Source organism: Pelodiscus sinensis, chromosome 6, assembly GCF_049634645.1.
Source record: "Pelodiscus sinensis isolate JC-2024 chromosome 6, ASM4963464v1, whole genome shotgun sequence".
NCBI lineage: Eukaryota > Metazoa > Chordata > Testudines > Trionychidae > Pelodiscus > Pelodiscus sinensis.
In genome coordinates, this window is record NC_134716.1 from 106,581,713 (window position 1) to 106,598,575 (window position 16,863).

General features: G+C 43.5%; 1 protein-coding gene across 7 annotated transcripts in view; it reads right to left on the reverse strand.

Moving 5' to 3' along the window:
• The window catches only part of SPEF2 (sperm flagellar 2), a 204,229-nt gene that overhangs the window by 70,352 nt on the left and 117,014 nt on the right, over positions 1-16,863 (reverse strand). For 6 of the 7 annotated variants that reach the window (XM_014570185.3, XM_075932549.1, XM_075932547.1 and 3 more), the window contains 2 exons: positions 7,738-7,876; positions 6,647-6,876 (listed from right to left, as the gene is read on the reverse strand). In XM_014570185.3, the coding sequence (XP_014425671.1) occupies positions 6,647-6,876; positions 7,738-7,876 (369 nt within the window). Of the gene's footprint in view, positions 1-272; positions 1,465-6,646; positions 6,877-7,737; positions 7,877-16,863 lie in introns of those variants that run through there. The other variant, XM_006116499.4, reaches the window with a different exon arrangement.

Sequence of the window (16,863 nt, forward strand, 5' to 3'; positions counted from 1 at the left end):
TGGCTGCCACGCTGAGCCGACAAACAGCTGATCAGCTGTTTGTCCGCTCAGCGCGCTAGTCTGGACACTCCCCTGCCGAAATCAAAGCCCTTTGTCGGCAGCCCCGGTAAACCTCATCCCACGAGGAATAACGGGGCTGCCGACAAAGGGCTTTGATGTCGGCAGGGGAGCGTCCAACCTAGCGCGCTGAGCAGACAAACAGCTGATCAGTTGTTTGTTGGCTCAGCGCGGCAGCCATGTAAATGAAGCCGCGATCATTTAAATCGCGGCTTCATTTACCTTTGCCAAAACAACAAATCTACATGGCTCCGTCGATGGAGCCATGTAGTTTAGACGTACCCATAGTGATAAGAATATGGTGGCCAATGGGTATCCTATATTTGATAATATTGAAATAGTGAGGTCTGGGATAAATTTTTATTACTAATAATCCATCATGACTGATTAGAAAGATAACCTTCAAACTGTATGTGTAACCTTCAAAGGAGGGCAGCTCAGGTCTAAGATGTCTGTGTTTCTCTGTGTCTAAACCTAGAGTTATTCTAAATTATTATTTGGTTTAGAATAGAGAAGTAAACACAGATTTGATTCATGGTTGTTTCAGCTGAATGGCTAGCTCTACAAATTGGACAGATGTTTCATACAGGTCATGATTGTGAAGAAATGGCAGAATCTGGATACAAACATGCTTATGCATATCAAATATAAATAGAAGGAAAGAATTGGGACAGAATTTATTGTAGCTAGTTTGAAAATGCAAAGCAGGTGAATTCAAAATAGGATCCATCTGGGCACATTTGTATAAGTTCCAGAAAAAATAAAAGATATATTTTTAGAAATGAATCCAATCATAAAGTGCTGCAGAAGGAAGGCAGAGGAGATCAGATCAGAGAAACAAGTAGGCAACTGGATTTTGCTAACAAGATAAACAACATGGTGGTGGTAGCAGTGGGGGACTGGATCAATGCTGACTGGATCAATTTCTGATTTGTCATGGGTCTTATATTATAGAAAATGGACACCCATACTAGAGAACAATACAGCACATTCATCAGGGGGGTATACATTAAATTACCATAAGAAAACTGATCAAAAGACTTCATGGACCCAACAAACATTGAAAATTCTCCTCAAATTAATACAATACTACTAACATAGAAATGATTCTTAGGTATTCTTGAAAAAGCAGCGAGGAGTTCTGTGGCACCTTATAGACTAACTGAAGTGTAGGAGCATAAGCTTTCATGGGCAAAGACCCACTTCGTCAGATGCATGTAGAGTGAATTAGGTATTCTTGTTAACTGAGCAATTACACCAGTATATATTTAGGTCCAGTACAAGTCTGGTTTTTTTCCTCCATCGATGCTCAGAGTTCTGAATAAGGTATCTCCATAGAGAACCAAGGGTGAAGAACAGAACAAAGTTGTCTGTGAAGCACCAGCCGCTCTTTATTACTTTACAGTCCTAGGAAACATAAGACTCTTTAAAATTTGATTTTTGATGACTGAATTTTATGTCCAAACTCTATTGTTAAAATATATTGGATTTGCCTTTTCTCCTCTGATTTTGTCAATCTATTAAATAAATCACCAAGACATCCTTTTCTCATTTAAAAAATATTTTCCATCCAAATTGTGTGTGAAAAGTCACTTTACATGTTTGTTTCTTCCAAAATTAATCCTCTCTCCTGTTTTTCCTCTTTTCTCTGGTTTTCCAGAGAGGTATATTGAGAGAATGCATTTAATGGAAATTCTGTTATATGAAATCACAGTAATGTTATACTTAGACAACTTGGTACTCTAATTCTTAAATCTTTTGCCTGGATTCTGATGAGACTTCAAATTCAATTTTTTTTTGGTTATTTACATACTATAGAAGACTTGTTTTTTTAATTTTATTCAAATATATTGTCTAGTCATTTAACCTTTCTGGTGGAGGGAAAATGAACATATGTCATAAAGGTGTTAGGATTAATATTAGTAGGTATTGTATATCTGTAAGTATCTATATTAATACTCCATAAGTAATCTGATAACTTTACTATCACAAGTAATCTGAGGACAATTCACATGAATTAGGATTGAACAATATTTTTTAGTATTATTTAGCTGGAAGCAATGAGAGCTCTAGAAGTTTAGGAGTTGTTGGAGGCCTGGGTGAGTGTGACTGGCCTTAATAACTAGAGAACCTAGATTCTTGTGCAAAAAGACAAGACAGGAGAGAGAAATTAAAGAGGAATGCTGTTGGGCTGTGATCTCTTCTTCTTATACAAATTGTAACAGTCTTATTTTCATATTATCCTCCCTCATTTGTTTGTTGCATCCATCTGTTGTTTCTTGCCATGTGCTTTGAACATAAGCTTTCTGGGATAGGTATAATCTATTTTTATATTCTTATGTGTTTGGTGTTTAGAAGACATTATCATACTACAAATACTTCTACTCCAGCTACTAATACAGATTTAAACTAGAGAGGAAAAAAAAATAGTTTTGTTCCCAATGGTTTTCCCTCTTGTCATCTCTCTGGTGAATGGCATATCAGCATATAACATCTACCAAATCTTGTTCTGCAGACTTTTCAGATGACGGATAACTTGGTCAATTCAACTGACTCCACTCAGATGATGACACTAGTTTTGTTTGTGAGGAAACTGCTATTGATTTTGATTCTGACATACGGTCTGCTTTTGTGGAAGCAGGGCAACTGGGGGGGGGGGGGGACAAATGTGGTCATCTGTTTCAGTCAGTCATGCTCTGTGAAGTACTAGAGGCTGATCTGTGGGCCCCAAACATTAGTTCTGGATTCATGTCCTTCCTGCACCTAGGGGGGTTGTGAACCCAGAGATAATTAAGTGTATGCAGCTGGCTTCTCTTAAAGAACAACAGATAAGATTTTAGCTCAAGATGCCAAAAATTAATGCTGATTTATCAGTTTACCTAGAGTCCTATACATAATCTTTCCTTCATGGTTAAAATTACCTACCTATCTCAGATTTCTTTGGTCAACTCAGGTTACAACCAGGATTCTAGTAGTGAATAAAGGCTGTATATGCTTTCAACACCACTGACAACAGTAAGGTTCTATGGAACACATGAATGGACCTTGGCGGAAGGGAAAGGGTTGTCCTCAATCTGTTTCTCACAGTTCCCAAAAACGAGTGTTTGGTAATTGCCATTTCTCTGTGGAAGTGCTAAACTTCTTGTTCAACATTTATATAGGATTATTAGGATGGTCAGTGAAACTGCATGAACTGTGCTTCTTTTCACTGACATGATTTCAATCTTTTATTTCTGTTCCCTCTTCCCCAGATAGCAGTAGAATATCCAGTGGTTGGCTTTATTGGAGCATGAGTTGCCTAAAGCTCAATGTAGATGGGTTGATTGGTACAGGAACCAATCAGAAGATACAGTGAGAATTATATCTGCCTCTGATTAAGATGTCTGTCTTTCACTTGTCACTGACAAGTGCAAATGAAGTACCTGGTTGGTTTCCTAATTACTGTAGGATAATCACATTTCAGCAGGAAGCAGGATTGTTCTCTTTCATTTGTATCTGGCCAGGACTCGAAGTTTAGATGTATTGATTTGTTTCTTAGTACAACGGGGGGGGGGGGGGGAGAGGGGAGAGATAACTCTTGTTCCCATAACTCGTGCCTTTGTCACTGCAGAATTAAATTACTGGCATGTGCTCTTCATGGGCTACAACTTAAATCCATTCAAACACTGAACAAAGAGAAGAATGCAACTTGTTAAGAAAGCTATATGTATCTATAATGACATTACGCCAGTGCTTGTTATCTTCAGTTAGTACCTGCAGGCTTCTAGGTAGAGTTTAAGGAGTTATTTCTGATCCTGTGGGTTCCTGGCCACTAACATTACCATAATACCAATAATATAAAATAACAACAAAGCTTATATGTACATGATAGGATGTAAGCAACTAGTCAACTATCCGATAAGCAAATACTTATCGGATAGCTAAATCGACTAGTCACTCCCCGCCTTGCTGCCTCTAACATCAGCGGGGGAGAGGGGGAAGAACAGGAGCTGGTGCTGGTAAAGCCGTTCACCCCAGCGCTATCTCTGCAGGAGGCAGAGGAAGAGCGGGAAATGATGCAAGTGGGAACTGCTTCAATCCCGCTTGTGGCGGTTCCCGCTGCGGGTGCTTCTGCTTTTGAAATGTACAAAAGCCCTGTAGGGCTCTTGTACATTTCAAAGCAGAAGTGCCACAGGGGGCATGGGGCAAGCAGGGACTCAAGCAGTCCCCCTTGCCCTGTGCTTTCTCTGGTACCCTTCCCCTTGCTGCCTCTCTAAGAGGCAGCAAGGGGCAGGGGGGACAGGAGCCAGTGATGGGGGTAGCCTACTTAAAAGCCAGTTCCCCTCCAGCACTTTCTCTAAGGCGCTGTTTCTACCCCTCCACTGCCTCTACTAGCAAAGCATGTTCCGCTGCTTTGCTCCCTGTCCCCCTGGTCTGCAGACCAGGGGGATGGGGAGCAAAGCAGAGCAAAGCCGCAGAGCACGCGGGCAGCAGACAGCCCAGACGCGTCTGGGCTGCCCGCGTGTTCCGCCGCTTTGCTCCCCATTCAACTTAAGAACAAACCTACAGTCCCTATCTTGTACGTAACCCGGGGACTGCCTGTAATCACATTTTAACATCCTTAATCCATGACCTGCCTACTTGAGAGACTGGACTTTTTCCTGTGCTATACTGCAGAGATCAGTAGAGACTCTTGAACTGCAGTCCTTTTGACTTTAAAAGAGGGAACTGCTGCTAGGGCATTCTCAATGAGGGCTCCTTGATTTTGGAATCTGTTCCCCCGTTGGGTCAAAATAGCTTGAGTCTGTTGACCTTTCTTTTACTAGAGTGGGATGCAACATAAAAAGCAACTTTGGGGGGAGGTGACATTCTTCAATTTTTTGCTGCAAAACTGAACTGGTTGGCATCAATCTATGATGGAAATTATTGTTGCATTTATGTATACAGAAATTTCAAGTTTAAAAGTCTGTTAGACACTTTTTATAATCTCATATATCCAATACATAAATCTAACACAAAATCTCCTTGAAGGAGTGACCAGACATGTCTGAAGTTTGCTTCGTTACAATGGAACTCTATAAATCAATGCAAATATAAGATACTCCCTGCTTCTTATAATTAGTTATATGCACAATACTGTTACTTTATTTGCTGAACTCTAGTTTGGAACATTTTCTCTCTCATACATATACACAAGACGGATAGACATCTCTTTAAAAGAGAACAGTTTTCAAGTTTGCTTTCTCTCTATAAATATATAATGACATGCATTTAAAGGGCCAAATTAACCCTTAGTGGGCCTTCATGAATTTCAATGTGTTACACTCGGTAAGTATGATTACAACTTTTAATTACACAAGGTTATTTGTGTCTGCCAGTGGTAGTAGTCATTTGTTACAAAAGATGATAATTTGTGACACTGACTAATGTATTCTTGTGTAAATGATTTTGAACTATTTTCCATTTAATCTAATCATGATATTCCTACTCAGGAAAAATATGTGTAAAGAAAAGTATTAATTTTTAAATACTAAAATTATTTTACATAATTCTTAAACCAGTATTAAACCATGATGGAAACTTAAAATCTTTTACACAGGATTTTCCACATTTCAAGATAGATTTATAGAGACTGGTGTAGGGTCGCTGATGATATGAAATTGTTGGTTGGTTCTACAGTTAAACTGTTTATGGGATAAGCTATTGCTGAATCCACTAACAAAACCAGAACTGAGCTGAAATTTTAATCTGCAAGCATTTCAGAAAAAAATAAATATATCTTGTATATTTATGGAATGGTTGCTGTATATTGACAAGAGTCATTCTGCAGATGTTGCAAGCTCAAGATACTTTAAACCAGTGTTTTTTAAACAGGGTTCCATGACACACTGGTGTGCCACACAGAACAGAATTAAAAATGGCCACGCTTAAAGGGGCAGGCGACTTTGTTTTTGCTCAATTACTTCCCCCCAACCCTTCCCCCCCCCCCCAATAACTCTCTCACCAACCTTCCCCCCCCCTGACCCCAACCTTTTTTTTTCCTCCTCCTCAACAAAAACTCCTCGGTGTTCCCCATAAAAAAATTGTTTAGTATTCCTCAGTCTTAAAAAGTTTAAGAAACACTACTTTAAACAATGCTATGTTGTCTTTTAGCTAAGACGACATAAATGACGTCATTTTTAATAACATGGCTGCCATCTGCACTGAACTTAGAAATATTATTGAATTAAAAAACTTGTATATGAAAATTATTCTTATCTTATGAATTTTTAGAATTTCTGACAAGCAAGATGGGTACCACTTTTAAAAGCACACACAGCATACAGATAGTTCTAAAGAGTTACTTAACATTTGAATATACAGAAACTCAGGTCAAACACTCTTGCACAGATCACTTAAGTTTAGAGATTTCATATTAAGGTGAAAATGGATACCAGGATTCTGGATTTGCTCTTAGTAATAGTAGTAACATCTTTAATTACTAGTTTAAGTTAGCAACAGCATTAGGTACTCTAAGTAACAAAAGTGGTTTAATAAGCTCCTAATAATGACTCTAAATCTTGATTAGGTAACACATTCTCTTAGGAATATGTAAGAATATTTTTCCTACCTTTAGGTGCCACCTGTAGAAATTGCTTATGCAGTGTGCTAAGCTGTGAAATAGTCAGAGTACCATTTACAGATGTCTCTACAGGTGGAGGCCGTGGTGGTGGGATAGGATCTGGAATTACTTTTACATCATTGTTTATGAAGAAGTCTGTCTCATCTAAAACCAGTTCATATGGGATTTTGGTAGAACATTCAATGTGGTGGCGTGCAATCTCAGTTAATTTGTCAACACTAAAAAATTGAAATGCAGGAAGTAATTATTACTTTAAATTGTAAGACAGTAGTAAGAGAGTCAAATTCTGAAATATTTAATCAATGAGAGATTTTCTCTATTGAGCCCACAAATCCTCCCTGTGGCTCATAGGTAGGGAAGTCAACAGGAGAGGTCATTTGTCCCTGCATGGATACCTGGATCTTTGGAGCACATTCTACAGAGCAAGGAATAGTATTACTGTGGAGGCATAAGTACTTAGATATCTCAGTGGGAAGGGTCTGATTTGCATACAGAAGATCCCCTTCTACATGAGAGTCAGGGCATCATGATTAGACTCAAATCTGTATACTTCTTGGACAATGGAGACTAATTTGTGTTATAAAGCAGGTTCTCATATTTTTATGATCTTTAAAATAACTTCCATCAACTGCTTTACAGACTGAGTGTTTTTTTTTTTTTTTTTTTTTAAATAGAGGAGGATTCTGGAATGGCAAAAGCATAGCAAACAAGATTCTAAATTTTCAAGATGGCAGGAGCCACAACTTGATATTGTGGTTTCCAATGAACAAAATTTTGGGCTCTCTACTGATATTCATAAGCCTAACTACTTGCTGAAGGGAAAAAGAAAAAAATAGTGTAAAATATTGCTGACTACTCTGTTTAACTTTCCAAAGCATGTAGCACTATCATGCATATTTCATAAGGTACGATCAAGTTCCAAGTCCTGAGAATAAAATTAGCAAGCAAAATTAATTTTTGTACATTTAAGCAAATAATTTGCTTAGGTATCCTGTCTGAACAATTATTTTTACCAGCTTTACTATAAGTTTCTATTCTATTAAGATACCAGATGTATATAAAAATTAGCCATGTATTACCTGGACATTTCTGCTAGGAACCTGGCTCCAAGCCACTTTTCCATATATTTGTAAGTTTCTTCTGCTTTCATTGCTAGCTCTTCAACAAATGCTAATGCCTTTGTCTTTATAAGCTGTAGTCGAGATTTTGCAGCTTCCTCTGTGGAGACAGTTATTTCAGAATAATGATATATTTATACAATCCGAACCCTACTCTCAAGCTTTAGGCACCTAAAGTTAAACACCATAACTTGCAGTCAGACATTAAAACACCTCTTTAGGTTTCCTGTGTTCACATATTGCTTTGTATTTTTTTAATTCATGCAGATTGCAGAATTTGTTTTACAAAAAATAGCTACAGTGGACATCAGAATGGATATATCAATTACAAGGATATAGCAATGTTAACCAAACTGAGGTAGAAGGAAGAGGTGATAAGAAAACATTAATTCAGAGAGTACCCTCTGACAAGTTTTAGACATAGTAACTCAATGATGAAAAAACAGAGTGTCCCCTGGGGATGATTTCAAAACAGTTCCCTGAGAACTTGAAAGTATAATGTAGATATTTTACAGAGGAAGTGTTGATTTTAACAATTATATTGATAATAGTTAGGTAATAAAATCTAAAAACTTTCTAGGAAAAGATCATTCCTTTGTCAGATTTTTTCAACAGGGGGAAAAAAAAAAATCAAATCTCAAATGATACAAACTTTTTGATAATCATAGCAAATGTTTGTTCTATTGTTCCAAATGCAGAGGTCATTCAAATTAATGGGAATCTTAACACTGACTTCAACTGTTTTGTATTTCTTGTACTTCTTGTTACAACTCCCTCTTTGTGAAAATGGGTGGTTTAGTAAGGAAAAGTGGTTGCCTACCTTTTGGTAACTGTTGTTCTTCAAGATATATTGCTTATGTCCATTCATCCTAGATGTGTGCATGCCCATGTTGGAGATGTTTGCCTTAGCAGTATCCATGGGGTCGGCTGTGGCTCCCCTAAGAGTGCCATGCTTGTGTGCTGGTATATTAGACCACCAACCCTATGCCCAGATAGCCACTGTACAGATTTCTTGTGTAGGTAGTTGGCCTAGCAAAAGGTGCTGAAGAAGCTTGGGCGTTAGTTGAATGGATGGTTAAAATAGTTGGAGGAGGCACCTTTGCCTGATCATAGCAGCATCAAATTCAGGCAGTAATCCAAAAAGAAATTATTTGAGTGGACACGGCAAGGATAACCTTTTATCCTGTAACAAACAATTGTGTTGTCTTGAGGAACAGCTTGGTCCTTTCAGTGCAGAAAAAAGTACCAACCTGATATCTAGGGAATACAACCTATGCTCCTCTTCTGACTTACGTGGCTTTGGGGGGGAAAAAAAAAAGACAGGTAAGGAAATGTCATGGCCTGTATGAAACTGTGAGGCCATCTTCATCAAGAAAGCCAGGTGTGGACTTCATCTTTATAAAAGACTATATAGGGCAGTTCTGAGATAGACACCCTAATCTCAGAGATCCAGCAGGCAGATGTGTTTCAACAAAGGTCAATTTTCCTGGAAAGAAGGAGAGAGCAGAAAGTCACAGTCTTAAAGGGTGGGGTCCCATGAGCTACTGAAGCAAGAGATTTAGATCTCATGAAGGAACAGGGTCTCTGATGTGAGGAGAGAGACACTTGAGCCCTTTAGGAACATGGCAGTCACGTCCAGGGCAAAAACAGACAGCCTCAAGCAGTGGATGGAAAGCCAAGAGGACCTTGATGGATGAAAGAGACATGCCTTGGAGCCTGAGATCAGAAGATAGTCCAGGATTAACTGCAGCAAGGCCTGCTTGGGCCAAATGTCTTTATCCAAGGTCCAACAAGTGAACTGCTTCCATTTGGTCAAGAAAGTCGCACTGGTGGAGGACTTTCTGCTACCCAAGAGAACAGCAGTGTTGGACACTGGCTGAGCACTGGTGCTCCTCTTTGTATAACCATGCAACAGCCAAGCTATTGGCTACAGTGCCACCAGGTTCAGATACAAAAGACTGCTGTGGTTTTGAGATACAGTTACTGCTCAGGCCAGACCTGCTAACAGAGGAGCCATGGAGAAATCATGGTTTGTGCTGGTAAGGACACCCACACTGTCCCTGTCTGGGACACACACCGATGCCAACCACACCTACAGGCACTATGAGGATCACCTTTGCCCTTTCCTGCTTGATCTTCATAAGGAACCCATGAATTAACTGTATTTGGTGAGGAAGATGTACAGAGCCTCTGATCATGGGAGCAGAAAAGTATCTTATAGGGAGCCTCTATTCGTTGCTCAAATTGAGGTAAACACATGCTATTGTCTGTTCTGCCTCATCACAACCAAATCCATTTGGGGGGGTCCCCCATGTCTGAAAGATGATGCTGATGCCTCTTCTGGATGGGGGCACCACTTGTGGCTAGATGAGAAGGTCCCGTTGAAGAGACCACATAATATTCCTGGCCATAAGGAGATGTGTGGCTACAAGATGGATGTCGTGTCACAGAATTCCAAGAGCCCAAAAGCTTTGTGGCAAAGGGCAGTTAATCTGGCTCTGACATGCTTGCTGATCTAGAACATAGCTACTGTATTATCTGTCAGAATCTGGACTACACTGCTTTCCATATGAGGTAGGAAAGATTGGCCAGAAGAACCACAGCAAGCTTCCTTACTTTGATGTGTAGCAAGTGATCGTGACTTGACCAATGACCTTGTGTGCTGAGATTGCCCAGTTGGGTTCCCCAGTCCAGGTCCAAGGCATCAGAGATGAGGGTCGGAACTGTGAAGGAAATCCCATCAACACCAGTAGAGGATTTTGCCACCATGTGAGTGATGTAGTCCAGAACCCTGACCACCCACACTGTCCCTGTCTGGGACACACACCGATGCCAACCACACCTACAGGATCTAGAAGCACAATAATACATGCCAGAGCATGTAAAGGTAAGCCACCAGATGGCTTAACAATTGCAGGCACGTGTGACTGGTGGTGAGAGAGTGGACTTGCATGAACAAGATTAGATCCTCCGTAGCTTGGAACCAAGCTCTGGACTGTGTAGTTTTGAGGACTGCTCCAACAAACTCTATGCACTGCACTGGAATTAAGGTTGACTTTTTACATTTTTATCAGCCCTAGACAGTGTTCCCTCTAAGCTACATGGCAGCACAGCTTCATAGGTGATTAATCAGCTCCAGCCAGTCAGTCAGTCAGCACCATGCATGGAGCCCTGAGCCTCTGACTGGCTGGGGCTGATTAGTCACCTGTGAAGCTGTGCAGATTAGAGGGAACACTGGCCCCAGGTTGTGACAGGTGGAGCAAACCAGGTTGAAGTGATGCTGCACCTGATCCTGGGATCAGCCCTTTATTATTCAGTATGGCAAAGCTCTGGCCGTACCCCATGGATCTCATGCTACTGGTGGATAATATTAGCCTTAGACACTCACTGTGGCCCTTCACACAACCCCTTTCTCTTTACATGAGGCAGGGTCCACAGCTTTTTGAGCCATATTCATCACAGGCTGGTTCATGATTTTGGGGTGCAGATCCCTCAATAGTCCTTGTCTCCTCTCTGTGTTGGTGTGAAGCAAGATGGGAGGGATCCTGGGCCCACCCACTACTCCAGGTTTCAGCCCAGGGACCCTAATATAGCAGCAACAGTCAGGGTTGTATATACTTCTGAACCAGCAGCTTTTTCCCTGGGCCACTTCCCCAAACAACCCCTCCAAGTGTCTCCCTCTGGTACCTGCTAGTCAGTCCTCAGCTCACACACAGCTTCTTCTTGTTCCACCCTTTCTCCTTCCAGTCCATCACTCTTTGTCTTCCTACTCTCCTTACCTGAAGGAAACCTTTTAAAGCAGTGCCCTAGCTTTAATTGGCTGCATGTGTTTAATGACTTGCCTGAGGGAGCGAGCTAATTAACTACCCCCAGGTGTTTATCTTCATTTCATGGCAGCAGACTCTAGGAAAGGGGTCAGCAACCTTTCTGAAGTGGTGTGCCAAGATTTAACCCTCCTGATCTGGGCTGCACTGCTCTCCCAGGATGGGCAAAAGGGCTCTCTCCACCGTGCACCCCGCTTAGTCTTCTGCTCTGGGCTCTGCTCTGGCTTTTCCTGTGGAAAGGGGAGGGAGCACTATGTGCACACTTCCCTGGAAATTGGATGCAGCATGGGGCCTCGGGCTGCCACTCTCCCCCCCCCCCCCCCCGCCCCTGGAAAATGGTGCTGGCTCCAATCTTGGGGGTAGGGAAGGTCTGCAATGCTAAATCACCAGCATGGGTTGGGATCAGGGAAATGGGCATAGTGGAGGTGAGCAGGTGGGAGACCCTGGGATGTTCAGCCCTGCTGGGGGCAGGAACCCGTGGGAGCCCAGTCCATGGCACCTTCACCTTCCTGCTAGGGACCCAGGCACTCAGGGGCCAACATGGCTTTGTGACAGAGGAACCCCTCCCATACTTTTTCCTCTCCCCAGGCAGCACTCACCCTCTAACAAGGGCCCAGTGTGGTGGTGCTGGCAGCTGAATGTGACATCAGCGCCATCTTTAGCCTGCTTGCTGGGGGCACTGCGAGGCAGAAAGGGAGGTGAATGGAGCAGGGAGTGGGGAACACTGAGGCTGCAAGGCTGGTTCTGTGCAACAGGGTGGAGAGCAGCAGGCTGAAGGAGGCAGGTACAGGACTCCCATGTGAAGGCAGCACTGCACACCCTCACCTTCCTCCAAAGCAGGAAAACAGAACCCCAGAGAAAGCTCCCCATCTTTCCGTGGCTGCAACCAAGCCCAGCTCTAGCCTGTCACCGGCAGCTGGCTCGGGAGGCGACCCGCTCTCCCATGCAGTCTACTCACCCCCAGAGCAGCCTGGGACCACAGGACTGCCCAACTCCACCACGTGGCCCGCCACCCCCAAAACAGTCCCAATGCCCGCAGCAACCCTACTCCTCCATGTGGGCTGGCCACCCCCAGAGCAACCCTGCCCTCCAAAGCAGCCACCCACAATGCAGCCCCACTGGCCAGGCCACGTAGCTCCCATGGAGCAGGAATCAGGGCTGTGGTGAGGCTGCCCCAGGAGGGACTCTTTGGGCAGTGGCTCTTTGGGCAGCCTGCTCTGCCATGTGGCCCTGCTGGCTCAGCTACATGGCTGCCATGGAGTAGGAACTGGGGCCATGATGAGGCTGCCCCAGGAGAGACAGTTTCACCACGGCCCGCCTCCAGCTGCGGCACATGGGGCAGAGAAACTATGCAAAAACTCAACTTCTTGAAATATTTTTTGAGGCAGTGCAGGTCCTGAATGGGTCTGAGATCACTTTTGCTATGGGACTAGGGAATAGCAGGAGCATAGAACCCTTTCCCTTTCAAGTCCAGAAGGACCTCCTCTACTTCCCCTAGGCATAAGCAGTGTTTGCACTCTTAAAGGAGTAGCTGCTGATGAGAAGGGTCTGTGCCAGGAACTGTGTCATGACCATTGCAGAAGCAACTATCTATGCAGCCAAGTTTGCAGCATTCCAGGCCATTTGGAAGATATCTCTCGTTACCACTTGGCCCTCTTCCACCAAGGTGGCAAAATCCTGGGCTCAGTAAACAGCAGTTAACCTCCTTGAAATTGCTGATGAAGTCTCACAGACTGAAGTTCTACCTGCTGAGCAGGGCCTAATTGTTAAGACACCAGAAATTACAGGCTGGATATCAAATAATCTTTCCTGACAAACAAGTTCAGCCTCTTGGCATCTTTATATTTTGGAGTACTGCTCACATGACCTTGCCTGTGCCTTTTGTTGATAACAGACATAACGAGGGACCCCTGCTTGAGGGTAGCTATATATGTTAGGGGACTGTTGGCCACTTACTAAAACTCAGTGGTTTGAGGTTTTTTTGCTTAGCTAGCTCTGAGTACCAAAAGGAAAGGGAAGGAACATGAGTAACAAGGACCCTGAGACTGACAGTCCCCAGGAATAATGGGAAGAGGCCTGATTGACAGGGCTGGCAGGGTAATGAGGGAGTCAGGAGGCCAAGGGGGTTCTGTCCTTTGTGTGAGCTGGAATTGCCTGGGTCAAACAGAATGGGGCTGAGCTAAGGACAGAGCAGGAACCCTGAGCTGAGCTGAGCTGGGGCGCAAAGTTGTGCCAGCTGGCAAGAGCCAGAGGAACAGTCCAGAGAGTAGATTCTGTGCTGAAAGCAGGGCTGCAGCCACAAAGCCTGAGACACAGCTTAGAGGGTGGATCCTAGGCTGGGAAGAGAGCCACAACCACAGAACCAGAGGAGCCAGAGAAGCTTGAAGCAGAACAACAGAGAGTGGAGCTGGACAGTGTGGGGCCAGGTGCAGTCAGCAGCTGGGGCAGGTGAGGGGGGACCTTAGCCAGAGGACTCATTGCAAGGAGACACCCCTAGCCAGGAAGACTTGCAGGCCAGACTTGGAGGAGAATCATAACCCTGTTAGGGGGCTGACACCATGGAGAAGGGTCCTGCCACCTAGACCCTGAAGGCATGTGGCCAGTGCCAGAGAAAGTATGTGACCCATAGCATCCTTGCAACACAGGGCTTGAGGAGGCGGCATACAGAAACACTGGATATTTCCCCAGAGTGCAAATACCTAGCCCCGGATCTAGGTAATTACAAGGTTGCAAATCAAGCCCCTAGGAATCCTGGGCTCATTGTTGGAGTTATGAGGAAGTGGGAAAGGGATCCTAGCCTGTTTCACCTGGGCAGTTTAGAAGCCAGGAAAGTTCCCCTCGATAGCAGGACCATTACCCTGCTTATATACTGGTACTCAAATTCCTTTGTCAGGACATAATACATCATTTCTGCCTTCTTGGAGGTAGGCAGAATGGAAGGGGGAGAAGGGTCTGACAAACAGACTTAGCAATTTTAGGAAAGGCAATGCAACTCAGGGCAGAGTATAGGAGAGTATGACATTAAAAAGGTCATAACATTCCTCTGCTAGCTCCTCAACCTCCAACTTTAAGTTGGCAGTCAACCTTCTGAGCAGAGCTTGGTGAGCCAGGAAGTCATCAGGGCAGTTGTTCGTTTGCAAGGTGCCTGCCATTGCTTTATTCAGGGACAACAAAGATGACTACACCACAGGGGGAAGGACAGTTTTCCCTTGTTCAACTGGGGATGGCTTTTAGGGTGACAAGGCTTGCTATGTTGCCTCTGTATTGGATTTGGCACTGTGCTCTGACTACAGTGCCAGTTGCGCTGGGGCAGTGTGCCCAATGCAGTCTGGTAGAAATGGTGGAAGTAAGGGATCAGCATAAAAGTTACACTCAGTGGGTTCCAGTACTGCCAATGAGTGGGACATTGCTCCTGCCTTCATTTTTCCACTGCAGAAGCCACACTGGGCTTGTGGGCTGGTGATGATTTTTTGTCTTTTATAAGTGAAGGGCTGAACTCTTCTTCTGACTCGGCCCACTGCACTTCCAGTGACCAAGAATGAGATGTAGATGTTTGAGTCTGCTGACTGGTCCTTGTTGGCAACCAGTAAGGAGAGGTACTGGAGTGTGGTATTGGAGAGTGGATGTCACAACTATGAACAATTCTGCACCCAGAGATGGGAGGTGAACTGAGGCCTAGGAGACCACACAGGCAATGGTAATCTGCACTGTGACAATCTCTGGTAGGAGGCCCAACAGTACGCTGGGTACAGTGATCTATACAGCGACTTGGGTCCCATACCTTGTAGGTGAAGACCTTGGCATCAGGAACCTGAGGATGTGATACTGATGTTCGAGGCCATGGTGACGGGGATTGATGTCTGCAGTTCAGGGACCAGGGACGCTCTGCTGTTTTAGAGGATGTTTCCATAATTGATTTGCCTGTAGACTTTGGATCCATTGCTTGACTTGGCATCTGCAGTTCTGGCAGGCCTACTTACCCTTTGGCAGCTGGGCCCACAATGGACACAGATGACACTACTAGAAGCCAGACCGCTGATGCTCCTTGAAGTCATAAGTGGGTCCCTCCCTGGCTGGGCTGAGGGTCCTACCGCATCAGTACACTTGAGTAGTTCCAGGACAAGCATGTACCCTAATCTTTCCCCAAAGCCCTTTTTTCTGCAGTGCCACTGGGTTCATAGACTTCTACTACTACTTAGGTAAAGGGGGAACGGTGCCAAATGGTTTCCAGTGCCAGCAGTACGCTGTGCACTGATGCCACAGTGCTAGGTATGGAGTCTGATTAAGAGGGCACTGAGGGAGGACAAAGCACAGCTTCTGTAAGGAGAACCCTCAAGCAGATAATCAGGTCCTTCTGAGCTTAAGAACAAACCTTTTTTGCAGATCCTGCATTCATCCTTTCTGGGGGACTCCCCCAAACACTTCAAACAGCAAACATGACAGTTGCTAATGGGTACTTGGCAGCTGCAAGTGAGCATGGCTCAAAGCTTGGGAAATGAGGCACGCCCAGCTCCAAGGTAAATTCCTACCTGGGACTAACTCCTAAACTACTACTATAACATTTTACTTTATGGTGTAACTAAGCACTTATAAATTAAAAACAAAGGAGACAGAACAATGGATTGTAAGTACCATTAATGCTCTTGCAATGTAACACAAGATGTGAAGACCAACCATCACAGGCAGTAAGAAGGAACTGAGAGCATGTAAGATTGCCAACACCTAATATACCAGTACATGAAGGTGGTATTCAAAGGGACTCCACAGACGACTCTATAGATACCACTAAGACAAAAATTTGTGACGATTATGCATGTGGGCATGCACATACCTAGAACAGAATCAGCATAAGCAAGAACTCAAAGGAGAAATATTATCTTCAGAAATCTATGAAATAAAAAAAATTCCATGAAACTTAAAAAAATGGCATTTCAGAATGGGAGGATTGAGAAAAGTCAAGAAGATATTTGTTGTCATTGAGAATGTTAGAGTGAAAAAAAGGGAGGCAATAGAGAAACACGATCTTGGAAAAGATAAATATCTTGAAAACAGATATGGAAGTGGAGAAAGAGAAAGATATCAAACAGATAACTAGAGGAATGAAAAATCTGAAGAAAAAGAAAGAAGACACAAGAGTAACACTGAATTAAGAGTATCTCAAATTTTGAAGCAAAATGCAGGACAATGTAGCACTTTAAAGACTAACAAGATGGTTTATTAGATGATGAGCTTTCGTGGGCCAGACCCACTTCCTCAGATCAAA